Below are 16,038 nucleotides of genomic sequence, written 5' to 3' on the forward strand. Positions count from 1 at the left end.
CGCAAGAACCATGTGACCATGCGGTATTCTTTCGCTCTTTTTTAATGAAATAAAAGATTAAGGAAATAAAGGAAAGTAGTTCTCTGTCTGGGAGTGTAGCCTACGTCAACACTCCCATGTGTCTATCTCTTTCTTCCTCAAAACAAAGGGGCAGATGTGTCTTTTCATATGGGGAGGAGAGAGATAGATTCATGGGAGTGCTGGTGTAGGCCACACTCCCGGACAGAGAACTTTCACCCAGAAATAAAATACCAGCAACATCCTATGGGAAGTAAAAGAAATGATATATGTTCATAAGAATCTGAAACAACTCCCACGGCCACCGAACTATCAATCCAAATATCTGATCCCTTAAATCTAATGAAGATCTAACGGGATTGCATAAGATTTTGATTACCCAATAGCACCAAAAAAAATAAGGAAAGAAAAAGAAACAAGTGCTTATTTACAAAAGTACTGGGTTTATGGTCAGATCCAATTGAAGGCAAAGTTTGCACAGGCATTAGGCCAGACAGTGTTAGGGTTTAGGCTTTAAGCACTGGTTGCTTAAAACATTACACCCTGTGTATTAAGTTTGGAATACCCAAACTGCTGTCTTTAGCTAGTGTTTATAACAAAACCTAGGGTTTAGGTTAGATGGACTAATTACTAGATTACCCCTCACAGCCTGAGCCATAATACAAGTAAAATTATATTAGAACATATAAAGGGATATTATCATAATTACCCTTACAGACAACAATCCACCAAGGACAAACAACAAATCTATTAATTCGTTTTCTGATCAGATTAGTGGGGTTTTTGATTGTTTGTCCAAGTGCAGCCATACCCCTTCGAAGTTACTTCCTCTAAACCAAAATCCTTCATGAGAGGAGATCGAATGGAAATACATGAAGGCATAAAGAGCAATAAAACACCAAGATCTATCTACTGAATGGTCATATATATCAATGAATGCTGCAATGAATCCTATCACCATATTCAACCTTTGTAAGATGAAGGGCAGGAGGTGACAACCCATAATCCGATGTTCAATCCCTTAGAGCCTGAAGCTTCAATAAACCCAATAGTTTGCAAATGCCTCGGAGTCTAGGCAGCAAATGACAATCTGGTTTCTTAAACTTCGTTTCACATAAAAATATCATATCAGATTAAAATGATCGATAGTAAGATTTTAGAGCCCTTCTTGTGAGAGATGAATGTAAGCCTCTCACAATCTAAAACTAAGGATAGTCATTAGAACATACAGGAAAACCCATCCACAAAATGTAAAACCTAATGTACCTAAAAAATTGCAGAGACACAACAAGAAGAAAAGGAATGGACACATAGAAGAAGATTCTGAATGAAAAGAGTACTAGAAGAGAATACAAGGTTTGAAACTCTGTGAAGTCACTCTGGTTTTCAACTCACATACCCAGCCTCTCAAGCACACAGCAAATCCCAAATGATCTCTGGATAGGGCTATAAGATCTCTGCTTAATCAGTATTCAGTACCAGCTCACAAACAAACCGATCTTAAACTTTTTCTTGCCTTAAACCCTCACCTCCCTGGTCCATGGAAAAATACTCAATCAGTCAATCCCTTCCTAGACCTCCGAAACATCTTCTTGGGAGAAGACTACAAGCTGCAATTTGTTCTCCCCAATTGGATGAGAAACTCTGTAAACTAAAACTCCAGTGAACCAAGAGGTATAAGATGGAGTGAATGATCAGAGAAACATTAAAGACCAAGGTCAAGAACCAGGAGGACAATATCAAATGGAATAGAAAATAGATTAGATAGGTTCTAGTGGGGAACTCTGCAAACAAGAGAAGGGGATGATGCTGATAAGAAAAAGAGGAAAATGCTATATCCTTAGCCTAAAATGATCTAATGGAAGATGGCAGAGGGCGACATAAATCTGATTGGTGTATAACCAAGCTACGCAGCTTACCAACAAGAAATAACTCATATGGATCCAAACTTTTTCGAAGGTGTGTACTCTTTCACTACTTTGCTTTCCCTCTGGTAGAGTGTAGTTTGGAGTCAAACTTGGCACATGAGGGCGGAACAACTTATCCATATAATTTGGGCTTAATTTGGACCTCGCTTGGCCTTCCACATGACAGGTAAAGCCAATGATAGAAAAGGCGGTGCATCCCAATGGACTTAAAACAGCACGCTTATTTCAACAGAAGTACAGTTAAGCACCCCCTAAAAAAAGCATCTCTTGGAGTATTAGGAGCAAATATTTCTTATATAACATTTAATAAGTCAATATAATTATTTCAGCCAAGGAGTTAAGCTAAGACCTAAATACAAAACACAGATCTACAAGCCATACAACAAATATAGACTATATAGAGGATTAAAGGATAGTCAAGACCCTATCCAGTAGTGAACAAACATTTATGTTCAATCAACCCCGGTCTGCTTACTGATTTGCATCACCTCCAAAAATCTGGATCAGCAAGTCAAATTTCTTCTTAATAGACTGGAATTTGCAGCACCCTCCGCCGGTCTCCAAATAATATGTTCGAGTTTGCTACAGAAGTTCTTGTAGAACTGCAGAACAAGGACAGCAATAAAGTGCTATGACAATAACATGAATTTAGTGGTATGCATTGTGAGTCATGACCAATATAAAAAACTATCATAGGACCAAAAATTTGAAATCACTTTTATAGCTTCGTGTCACACACCATTGCAAATATGCGTGAGGGCCACTCATCTTCTGAATCAGTTCAACAAGAAGCCAAACTTAGATAAAACAGGCGATGATGCATCATAAGGTAAACACAAAAACACTTTTAAGAAAGATTTCATGCAGGTGCTTGCCTTGCTCAATGTATATGCTTTAACAGAAAGGCAAGTGCCTAATTGATGCTGTACTCTTGGCTGCACGTAAGGCACAGTAGGAGTACTTTGCATCAAAGCTAATTGGACCCATTTAACAACAATGGTTGTTACTCTACTGTAACAGCACAAACACTAAATTCATTTTCTTCATCTTGCAATTTCAGCTTGTGCGTTCAAACATACTTGAGAATTTTGAAAAGGAAATATTCAAAACAGGAGAACCAACCTTGTGATATTCAAACGTATCACCGGCAGCTTTTCGAACGTCAACCATGAAAAGGGCAGTAGCAACTTCGTAAACCTGACAAATAAGAAAATTCTTTTAGAGCAAGTACTTTACTGGAGCCAAAGCCTCTACATGAAGAGCCAGGAAAAGTAATGCAACTCTAAGATGATAAACCACCTCGAGGGCAACAGCAAACTGTCCTGCTTTATTTGCAGATATTCCTTCAAATCTCACCTGCCACAAATGATCAGATTAGATTAAAAACAGCATTGGATAAGAAATTAGTTTACCGCAACCAACTCATCAAGTAGCAATCAAAGATAAGCAGCAACAATAGAAAAGAGGTAAGCTCAATCATCACCAAACACTGATAAATGTGGAAGTGGAATTTAAGCCTGGACTGTTAAGGAAATTACAGTGTTCGGCCCATTACACAGCACAGTTGCCTCTTGTACTCTTATCTATTCGTAAAACAGCTTATATTGACATCCCAAAAGTAACTGGCAATATCCCTAATCCCTATCCAGTGCAATCTGTACATATTCATTAATATTTTGAAACTTGAATCTCAAAATTCCACTTACTCCTTGCCCAAATGACAGAATATAACAGTATATCAATTTAGAATCATTCAATATAGGATTTTGTATATTTCTAATAACTATGACTTAAAATCATGTATTTCACTCAAACGGTGGTGCTGCCAATCTTCCCACATTTTAGAACAATGATATCCAAGTATTATATCACTCAAGGTTCACACCCATACCACTGAAATTTTATGCTTCCTGTTTTGGTGAAAATTTGTTGCAATTTGAAAGAACTACTTTTTCCCTTTCTGATCTGGTTAAGTCAAACCATTAGGAAAAGAATGAAAAGATATTTTTCTTTGATACACAAGCCAGATGGGGAAACAATGACTAAATAGAGGGCAGAAATGAGTATAGAATCTAAAGCCATGCTTTCACCTTGAAGGAAGGATTTTTTTCCCTCCCAAGTTGCACAGGTCAATCATTTGTTCATCAAAATCATTTAAACAAAAGATCATGGTTCAAACTTCTGATCATTAATTCAAATGTATTATCACAAAGAAACCTCATATATGAACAAAATCTAGCCATGAGAAGGTTCACCTTGTAGTTACGTGCATGGACCTTGAAACCCATGGATATTCCGACTGCTTCAATACTTGATATAATGTCTTTTGCTGGTTTACGAGAGACAAAACGAGTTTGTCGTTTTACATAGTCCTGCCAAAGAGAAAGAAAATCAATTTCCCAATACAAATGAGTTAATGAGCCCAGATACTAGTGTAAGACAAGAATGACAAAGTAGCTGAAGCACTAAGAACTATGCAGGTCACCTCTAGCATATTATATTGCTCAAGTGTGGGAAGAAATCCTGGTTTTCAAATTTAAGTTATTGATGTACTGTAAACCAAGAATGTATCATATAGTATTTATCTTTCTTGATGAGGGACAAACATCCAGATATAATAATACAATTTAAGAGATAGGGAAACCAACTTTGTGGTCCATTAGGCGGCACAGTTAATGAGATCCTTTCATTTTATATTCTAATCATTTCTGGGATAATTTTGTAGGTGTTACACTAAAACAGTACATAGCTCCAAACCCGCCATTACAGCTCTTGAGATCAAGTTATTATTCATCATCTTTAGAAAAGGAATGAGAGGTTAAACAGTTAGGTTAGTTTAAATGGACAATTACAATTGATCAGTTGTCATATGTATTTCTAGAATTCTAAAGAGCCACAGGGATAGTTGAACTCTCGTAAATGCTTGTGCATTAACCTTAACAATGAATATGAGGATTCTATCCATTGAGACATGATGCACAATGTGCAGGGTAATATCTCATGCTTTTTCAAGGTCACAAACTTGATGTTTTATCATTGAACAAGTGATCAACAATATTTAATAAACTATTCTCCCTTTGCTAAAAATGGGGAAAAAATATCATTGTCGAAAGCAGGCACTTTTTCAACCCCAAAATCATAGTCGTCAAGGTGGCAAGCCGACCTAAGAGGTGGAGGAGTGCCTAGCACTTAGGCAATAAGGAGCTTGCCCAGGCAACCAAGGCACCCAAGTGTTATTTTTTTATTTCCCCTCTTTTCTAACATTATTTAGTATGCTACAATATGTACCTTATATCATAAAAAATCAACATCAAGCCACATCAAGTCATAAAAAATCAACATTAAGCCACATCAAGTCATCAAAAATCAACATTAAGTCACATCAAGTCATCAAAAATCAATATTAAGCCATATTAAGTCATCAAAAGTCAACATAGAACTAGAAGCGGCAGAACTGAAGAAGCAAACTATTGAAAGTTTGAAACAATCAAAACATACATTTGGTTTATACTGTTCTTGGAATTGGTTATTGTCCAGGTATACCTAGTCTCATATTTGCTTTATACTGTTCTTGGAATTGGTTATTTATTGTCCAGGAATTGGTTATACATATGATCTTATCAATAAGTAATTAAACTGCTCTCGATTTAGAGAAATGTTCTTGTTCTCTAAGAAGTTTGATTGATCAAATGATTTTATTTTTACATGAGACTTTTCGTTTAGGTAGAGCACAAAACCAGCTTTCCAACAAATCCCAGATTGCTTAAATCTGATTTATATTGAAAGAGTTATGTTCCGGTCAAACCTTAATTGGTGTGCACAAATGCTGTCAAAATCGCTCTGAATGAAAATATTATTTTAGATACCAAAACATTTTACCGCACATTTGGTTTTTAACAATGTTTTACCATATTAAGATTTATGGAATTTTTAGATTTGAGAAAAACCCTAACAGTAGAAAGTTGAAAATTTCACATACCGCCAAAAATCCAGTTTTTGTTCTTGAACTGAGGGGTTGACTTGTTATCCTATTGGAATATTTATGAATAATATAAAAAACATTTACTTAAATGATATTTGGCATAAATAAGTGCCAGAACCTGGTTCAATACCAATTAAACTAGTGCAAGATGCCCTGTACTAAGGCGACAGTTGGCTAGAGCCCTAGAAATCCACTCGTACGCCTAGGCGGCGCCTTGGCGACACCTTGACAACTATGCTCAAAATGCAACAAAAAAAAAAGCTCTCAGTAAAATCTACTCTGCTACCAGTTTAATGTAAGCTGGAACAGTGTCAACCACCAACCCCACTATCAACAATGAAATTTTTAGAACCTACCTTGACACCAATCTATTGCCAACCGGGACCACAACTCTATACAAATAGCATTTTTCTTTTAACACCAATAACTTCCCATTATTGTGGGCTTCTCTGGAATTTTCTTTTAGCCTAATCACCAAGCTTTCTCCAGCCAACCCTTGGTTGATTCAAGGTCCTCCATTTCCTAGTTGGGTGGATCATACATTCCTATTCAAGCAACATCTAGTCCTCAAGAATCTTATGAGTATGCTTCAAAGTGGCACACAAATCAACTGCAAAGCAAGCTTTTGGAAACTGTTTGTACTAGTTACTGTTGCAGGAGATATTTTGCCTCTAGATTGTGAAAATTTCAGAAAGCAAAAAGCTATACCTGGCGTCTGTCAAACAATGCTGATAGATTTAATCCCTGGGAAAGGGTAATCATCTCAAATGCATTCATCATCAAAGGACCCTTCTCATTGCCTCCTGACTGCTCAGAAACAAATTTGCCCTGCAAGATATAATAGAACTACCTTGTCAACTACATATAATTTGATGTACACAGCATTAATGCCAAAAAGACACATGCAAAGAGCATCAACATATATTTCTTGCACTGTGATCCACATAACATTTCTTGATGATTGATGTAGCTCTGCCTGTGTCTTGTCTGCTGTGGGTCCCAAGCGAAGCTAAAGGAGGCTTGGTGGGTCTGGTGAGCAGCCAGCATAGTAAAAACCTTAGGAAAACCTATTAGCATGAATCCTTCAACATTCACTTTTTCTAGGGTTGAATGGTGAAACAGGATTCAGGTAGCCACCGCCATTTAGATGGGATAAGCCTTAGTTGAGTTCAGTTGTATGTCTGGATGATTAATGTAAGATGGAATGATGAAATACAAAACAAGAAACCTAAAGGAACGAAAAAGCACCAACCTCAATGTCATCAAAAACTGCACGAACATCATCCAGATTTACTGTTTCATCTTCCACATGTTTGACAGCCAGATAGTTTTTCCTGAACCATGGATCATTTTTTATCTCTACTATTCGAATACGCTGCATGACCATGGGAACAAACCATGACAAATGAAAGAAAAGAATCAAGAGAAGTTTTTGTTTCAGCGGCCAAACACACATATTAAAAGTAGATGATCAGCATACTCACAGTTTTAGGATTGGGGTCTAGAATTCTATTGATCAACGACTTCACCCCAGGTGAGAACCATGGTGGGCAAGCAAACTCTGCTGCATTAATCTACAAATGAACCAGAGAGAATAGCCAGAATATCACCAGGCCAAAGTATACATCTTTGTCCTCATTCTCCTACTTTACAAGTGACATCATAAACATCTGGTCCATGCATGCATGTCAAAACCAATTAGGTAGCAACCAGATTTCGAGAAGCCACCTTCCAATAAATGCATATTGCAAACTAGGCAACATAGAAAAAGTTATTCATTTAACCTGTCAGTTTCTATGGTTATGGACTGTCCCAAAGAAAATAATAATAATACTTCTGGTAGCTTGGAACTTGACAATTTTTTTAAGACAAATTTGAACAAAGATATGACCATCTTTTCATTAAAATAAGACATTGGAAGACTTAGTGATGTGGAATCAAGGCATCCTTAAAGAAGGTTCAGATTCCAACCCAATGGGCAGTAGGGCAAGAATAAAGATCAGAATAGGATAAACCCAATAACAGCCACTCAGGAGATCAGATTAGCCTCAAAGTTAAATTAAGTATAGGGCTGCTATAGAGGAACAGCTCCCCGTAATCTCATAGCAATCCAACGGTTGGATTCAAAGATATGATCACATGAATGAAAATAGCAACTAGTTTCAGATTTAGTAACTAGGTAGAACATAAATATAACAAAAAAGCATAATATAAGATTGGTCAGTTTCAGCAGAACATCGTCATATTGAATCGATTGTCTCATCCTTAAGGTAGAACATAATATAAGAAAAACAACTTAATCTAACGGACAGATTGGTCAGTTTCAGAAACAACCCAGATATAGTAACCACTAGCAACTCTCTAACAATGGGTCAGATCAGGCTGTAGTTATGGTCAATGGCAGCATGTGTTTACCTATTGGAAACTTCAAAACTTCAAAGAAATCTCACGTCCAGATGGTGAAATATCATCATCTCAAAGTAGCATTCAAATAACAACAGAAACAGAAAACCACAGGTGTGTTTTTTATAAACAAAAACTTCAGATGTAATAAAAATATGCAGCACAGCAGTAACACCTATTCAACAGTCTTCTAACAGTATTAAATCAAAGAAAACAGTCACACCACTTGCATGCGTAGAAACAGATTTGTGAGGGAAGAAGAAAATGATAAGGGAAATGGAATATGACTTGAACCTCTCATTCAAGCCTAAATCAGCATCTCTCCGATCATGCAAAGCCTCACACCTTGCAAACTGTATCTCACTGTCTAACTTGCATCTCACAAGGAAAACAACACATAGCCATTGTCTTTTCTTTTGTCTAAAATCATTGGGGTAGTATGCTCCCCTACTCCTTTGCAACATTACAAGAAAATAGTAACTCTTCATGCACAAGCAAGAGAGTTCTAGAGAAAACTGAAAATATCTAGACTACTACAAATTAGAAACTAACTACTTAATCCCGTATAGAACATAAATCCCTAATATTTGGGCTCAAATAATTGGCACATTAAAATAGAGAACTCAAAAATACTAAGCCCATGGCCCATATAACCTATTGGGTATTCAAAATTAACCCTAACTTCCTATATTTTTGGGTTTTGTTTCATCAATCAGTAATCTTAATATGGAAGATGAACTATAATCCCATGAACACCTCCATTCAAGAAAGAAAAGATGAAATAACCAAGTAATATAGCTTCAACAATCGCTTAACAAAGTTGCAGATGATTAGCTCACACTCTTTCACTCAGGATAGCCTTGGCCACCATTTTCTGCAGGAATTTATCGCTGTAAACCCCACAGCAAAACCCAGTCAAGTATTCTTTCTCTATTGGTAGTGTAACGAACTCAGGACCATAATAAACATAATAAAAAAAACCAAGAATAGGAAAAATACCCTGTCGCTGGATAGAAACTTTAACACTCCCCCTCAAGCTGGAACACATACATCACTCATGCCCAGCTTAGAACAACCTTCCTGAAAACCAAGACGAAACAAGGGTTTGACAAACATATCACCCAAATGATCTGTAGAAGAAACAGACAAAGTGGAAATAATCTTTTTCATAACTGCATCCCTTACAAAATGACAGTCTACTTCAATGTGCATGGTCCTCTCATGAAACATTGGATTACTGGCTATGTAAATAGCCGCTTAATTATCACAAAACATATTACTGGGTTTGGTAACCGGGTACCCAAGTTTCTAAAGAAGAGATCTCGACCATATTAATTCAGCTGCAGTATGAGCCACCGCTCTATGCTCAGCCTTTTAACTAAACCTTACCATAGTAGTTTGCTTTTTGCTCCTCCATGTAAAAAGATTGCCACCAACGATAGTACAATAACCCCTGGTAGATCTCTTATCGCCATCTATACCAGCCCAGTCAGCATCGGAATATCCAACCAAATTAGGATAACCATAAGGTCTATAAAGAGGCCTTTACCAGTAGCCCCCTTAAGATATCGCAGAATCTGCCAGGCAGCCTTACTACAAACCTTCAATCCCAAGAAAATAATAGAGAACACCTAAATCTTTCATCTGAAAGTGCTAATGCAAGTAATCTTTCACCTCGATAATACCATAGGTGTCATTACCTAATATGATATTGTCATCAACATAAAACACCAACACAATCACCCGAGAATCCTGACGATGAAAATAAACTGAATGATCAGAATAACGCTGCGAGAAACCACATCGGGTAACAATAGAACTGAACTTATCAAACCAGACTCTAGGCAATTGTTCAAATCATAAATCGCCTTATGCAACTTGTGCCCATCCAAAAAAGGCGCCTGGACGCCTTGACAACTATGATCTGAATCAAATCACTCCTCCATATTAGAGCATCTAAAACCATGTCCATGCCACCTCAAACGACGTTCTCGTAGCTTATCATGTAACGGAGCTACTAACAGGTAGCAGTCCCCTACTAAGCTCTCTCTCTCCATCCCCCTCCCTTTTATCCCTTTCATTATTAAAATGCGCCTGCAATTCTTGACCAGGTACTGTGGTTTCATTTGTATTTATTTATTTACTTTTTTTCCAGGGTATGTCGGGAATGTGTAGGAGGCAGGTGTCCAAAAGGGAGGATCTGGGAAGCTTGGCAAATACCGATGGCATGATACAGACCCAGCACTTCTGCTGACCAAGCTCCTGAAACTCCTCAAGCTCCCAACGAAGATGAAACTGGATGATGATGAAAATTTGAAGAGGAAAATGATGACTATGAGAATTGATCTGCTAAATGTAATGTAAGCCTACTCTAAAATTCCTACAGTGTCAGAATGTTCTGACACCCGTTCAACCCATAAGAGTGACTCATTTGATCAGTCACCACCCAGTGCTTATTCCAGGATACATCAACATGGCCACACAAATTTTAAAAAAAAAAAATTGTAAGTAAAAATGATTCTGTTGATCCACCAATTGAACTGTTTGGCCAAACCCTTCATCCATTCTACGACTTTCTTTCTATGAGTTAAGGGAACAGAGTATATGATACATTGCCACCCACTGACCTGTATCAAGCATACTGTTTAATTTTTTTCCTTTTGTGTCAAGTGTATTATTAAATGCCAACCTGTAACCAAGTCCAATTTACAGCTCATGAATGCCCTGGGTTTTAACACTAATCAGGAGTCAGTAAACACTATTTAACGATATTCTACTTTTTTCTTATCAAACTGATTGTATTTGGGTAGCTTAAAAAGTTTCAAGTGACTCCCCCTCTTTGTAAAGTCAGGGCCTTGTAAGTTGTATTTGTTTCTCTCTCTTCTTTGGTAATAAATTTCTTATTCATCCAAAAAAAAAAAGTTTCAAGTGGTTCTGTGCACCTATTATATCATTCTCTAAAACTTATTTCAGAATTTAATTCTTCAATGGTTCCTACCTTTCCATGGGAGTAACATGTAGAATAAAACCACCATTCTAAAACCTTGTTTGAGTTTAAATATTCCATCATACACTTTCATTGTCCAGCAAACAATAAAACTGAATTAGTAAAAACTCCCCACATTTCCGAAAATGGATGGAAAAAATAATTAACAGGAATCTACAACTGAACATGTGTGTCAAAAATTAGATCACCATATGTTGTGAACACAATTTGCTTTGCTCTTCCTGGATCCATCCAAATCAGCAAAGAAATATGAGTAGTGTACCTTTCTGTATAAAGTTGGAAGGTCAGTCTCCTCAAATGGAAGGTATCCAGCAATTAGAACATAGAGGATGACCCCACATGACCAGACGTCTGCAGCTGAACCATCATAACCCTGGTGGCTGAGCACCTAGAAAACAACAAGTTAGTTAAGGGTAAGATAAAAATCCGCATTAACGTGGAACAGAAAAAATTATCGCACAACATCTACTATTTTTTTTCTTCTTTTGATGGGTCACATGCAAATATTTGGTCAAAATGATGGGAATCTCTGGAATTTCTTCGAATATCATTACCACCAGACCACTTCCAGAGGTTTTTTCATGCTAGAATTATGCATTGCTAACCTCGAACCAGTTAAGTCCACTGGTAGATCAGCTTGTGACAGGATCGCAGCTATAGGGACAACTCAGATATGCATGAAATTATGGTTGAATGGTCTATTTGTCAAGGAGAACAAATGTGTAAAATCTTATGTTGATCTAATGGTCAGATTTGTATGGGATATAAACTTTGCTTCCCACCTAGAACTTGACTAGCATCTCACCATTCCAACTCGGCATCTCACCAAGGGTTTCACCGCATTTCACAAGTCACAACAAAATGAACAAAGGAGTTTTGAATCTCATAGAAATCAGTAAGCATAAGCTTAACAAATTGTTCAAATCGTTGGTAGTGGGTATGATCCCCTTCTCTTTATTTATAAGCAAAATAGGAAACCACCCATGCATGGAAGAAGGAATCCCTTAGAACCTAAGTTTTCCATAAAATAGAAACTTTTCTAGAACTTAACAAAGTAGAAACTATGTCTGGATTGTAGCATACCTATCCAACCCTTCTAGAAACCCTATTAAAATAGAAACTACGACTAATCCTATATATGCCTTAAATCCCTCATATTTGGGCTTATGGAATTGACTCATTACAACCATAGTTTTCAAGTCGTTGCCTAAGCGTCCAGGCAATTGTGTTCAAGGTGACAACCCACCTTGTTGACACTTCACTATTTTATGTTGATTTATGTTTATTGTTTTGTTCTTTGATGAATATGCTTATATTATATTTTATACTTTTTTCTCATATTAGGTCATTATTAGCATAATTATATCATATTGCATTGATATGACTTTTATGTTGCATATAAGAAAAATTATATAAAAGTATCATTATCATATTAAATAGAGTCATATACTACACCAATATGGTGCCTAGGCAGTCTTCCAATGCCTTAGGTTGCCTAGTCGCCATGACAACTATCCTTACAATTGAAAACCCAAAAATATTCTGGCCCATATAACCCATTGAACACTCAAAATTAAACACATTAGTCCATTCTTGATCCAGTTTGATGACTTGGTTTGCTGCTAGCCTTCTTGTTCTTTTGAACTGCATCAACTCTCCCAGTCTTGAAAATAATTAGCCCACAAGTTTTGTAGTTATACCGAATCAGATCCGCATGATAATCCTTCAATCGGAGGTAGAATTCAGCAACCCTTAATATCGTCCTATCAATGTAGTGGCTCTGCTGTCCCTCTATAGCTCTGATACTATATAATGCAGTGCTAACCTCGAACCAGTGAAGTTCAGCGGGAGATCAGCTTGTGACAGGATCACAGGTGTAAGGACAACTCACATATGCATGGAATTATGGTTGAATGGTCTATTAGTCAAGGGGAACAAGTCTGTAAAATCTTATGTTGATCTAATGGTCAGATAGTCTCAAAAATACAAAGTCACCAAAAGAGAGACCAGATTAGTAACTAACAAAAATAGTAAGTAGGAACCAGATTTAAAGAAATCAAAGGGGTTACCAAAATAGTAAGTTGCTGAAAATAGAAAGTCAGATTTGGTAACTACAGAAAAAACAGCAACTAGTGGGAGAGATAGTGAGTGAAACCAAAATAGAAAACAACAACAACTCAGCCTTATCCTAACTAAATGGGGTCGGTTACATGGATCCTTGCCCTCCAATCAGCTCTATTCGAAGTCATACTTGATACAAGGCCTAAGCTATGCATGATTTCCCTCACAATTTCTTCTAGGGTAATTTTAGGTATGCCTCTGACTCTTTTAGTTCCTTCAATCTGAATCAAATCACTCCTCCGTACTGGAGCATCCAAAGGCCTCCATTGAACATGGCCATGCCACCTCAAACGACTTTCTTGTAACTTATCATGTATCAGAGCGACTCCCAAATCATCTCTAATATGATCATTCCTCACTTATCCTTCCTAGTTTTGCCACTCATCCATCTCAACATCCTCATCTCCGCCATAGTTGTCAAGGCGTCGCCTAGGCACCTCGGGCTCCTTGTTGGTGTCACCTTGATTTTGAACCCTCTCCAATGCCTTGGGTCGTCTAGACGCTATGATCTTCGCTACACAATTTATTTATATGATGCTTCTTAACTTCCCAATATTCCGCACCATACATCATAGCCAGTCGTATGACTGTCTTTAGGTTTTAAAGGAATACGTCGATCATACAACACTCCAGATGCACCTCTCCATTTCATCAATCCTACTTTAATTCTCTGTGAAGCATCCACCTCTATATCACCTTCTTTATTTATGATTGAGCCCAGATACCTAAAATAATCACTTTGCAGAATCTCCCTCTCATCAATTTTCACCACTTCATCATCCGTCCTAGTGTAACTATAGTTACACACCATATACTCCGTTTTCATTTTACTTATCTTAAAACCTTTTGTTTCCAAGGTTGATCTCCAGAACCTTCTTGGTGTTAATCCCTGCTTTTGTCTCATCCACCAAAACAATATCATCAGCAAAAGCATACACCAAAGAACCTCATCTTGAATGTCTCTAGTTAAATCATCCATGATAAACACAAGCAAATAAGGGCTTATAGCTGATCCTTGATGTAACCCAATTATAATTGAGAATTCACTAGCTTGACCACCACGGCCCCGCCCAACATAATTCTTACACTAGTCACCACACCATCATACATATCTCTAATTATGTCCACATATTTACTTAAAACACTTCTCTTCTCTAGTTCTTGCCAGATTAACTCTCTAGGGACTCTGTCATAAGCTTTTTCTAAGTCAATAAAGACCATATGGAGAAACCTTAGAATCACATAGGGTTAGGGTTGTCCGTTAGGTCTGAAATTTTGACCACGGACAATCCAATATAGACATAATATGTCTCCAAAAATTCACAATGATCAATTCATGAGAGATAGGGTTCTTGCAAAATCTCCCAAAATATTAGGATTTTGCAAATAGAGGAAATATGATCCAACACACGGAAAGAATATGATCAGTCCTCAATACTGTACTCAATGATATTCTAGACTAACAGAAGGAGGCTAATAAACACCACCAAAAATACCATGGAGAGGTCAAACCCTCATGCGTGTGGAGAAAAATCTCTTGCACAGGTAACAAAACAGGAAACCTTAGTGCAGATGAGAAGCATCATCAAGTGGACTTTTTCTTCATAAAACGCAAACCGCCACTCCTCCAGTAATCATAATAGTAGAACTTGAAGAAACCCTAGTTGTGTAAGTTTAAAAAAAAAAAAAAAAAAAAACTAGGATTCTATCAAACAAAAAACAGTATAGGTGGATACACACCACAATATAGGGGAAAACCCTAACAAGCACTCAAAACAAAGGTGAAAGAGGGAACAAGTACTGAAATCAATACTCTGATACCATGTGATAATATTACAAGTTGAAATCAGTACCTGCGCATGTTAGGAAGGAAGAAGAAGAAAAGTAGAAGTAGAAGCAACACCTTGAATCTTCAATCTAGCGCACTATCACGAACAATACTTTCACCAAAGTTGAGATTCCAAATCCCTAAGCCCCAAACATAACTCACCACTCAAGAGGAGTGAGAGAGAGAGAGAGTCGGGCCAAGGGAGGAGGCTGGAAAATTTGGTCTAGCCTCTCCTTCTCTCTATCTTTTATAGTGAAGCTCTATTAGGGCTTGGATGATGCGCAACAGTCAATTTCCAAAATTGTACCGGCCTCTTTGCACTTCAAAATGTTCAATTTTCTATATTGGACTTGTTACTTTGGTGAGAGATAGAATTCCAAAATATTGCGCACACAATTTTGTTTCTAAAGTGGGAAGAAGTAGAATCTAAAAAGGATGTTTCTTCCCAATAAATGTTGTGCATAATTAAACTTCTTAAATTTACATATAAAGTTCTCCACTAAACAATATCTCATAATGAACTATAAAGTATATAATGCAAGACTGTTGTACATGTCCTTATCATAGATTCTGTGATCATGATTGGATACCAAAAACATGATCAAACATCATTTAAATAATATAATAATATATTTAATAATATAAAAATAATTTTATAATTAAAATTAATGTATTCTTTTATGGTTGATTGGATTTTATTTATCTATATGATTAGCTTCGTGCATACTTGGATCTTCTAGATCTCCATTAA

At 37.0% G+C, this 16,038-nt stretch overlaps 1 protein-coding gene across 1 annotated transcript; it reads right to left on the reverse strand.

Moving 5' to 3' along the window:
- Nucleotides 1–2,217: 2,217 nt before the first annotated feature.
- Nucleotides 2,218–12,159, reverse strand: LOC122650993 (CBL-interacting serine/threonine-protein kinase 24-like). Its single transcript, XM_043844342.1, has 10 exons — nt 12,144–12,159; nt 11,901–11,992; nt 11,601–11,726; nt 7,413–7,502; nt 7,181–7,303; nt 6,637–6,756; nt 4,202–4,318; nt 3,246–3,302; nt 3,069–3,143; nt 2,218–2,548 (listed from the first exon to the last, which is right to left on the reverse strand). The coding sequence occupies exons 1-10, from the start codon at nt 12,157–12,159 to the stop codon at nt 2,450–2,452; spliced, it is 915 nt and encodes a 304-aa protein (XP_043700277.1). The 3' UTR covers nt 2,218–2,449.
- Between the last annotated feature and the right edge of the window lie 3,879 nt (nt 12,160–16,038).

This window comes from Telopea speciosissima, chromosome 2 (genome assembly GCF_018873765.1).
Source record: "Telopea speciosissima isolate NSW1024214 ecotype Mountain lineage chromosome 2, Tspe_v1, whole genome shotgun sequence".
Lineage (NCBI taxonomy): Eukaryota > Viridiplantae > Streptophyta > Magnoliopsida > Proteales > Proteaceae > Telopea > Telopea speciosissima.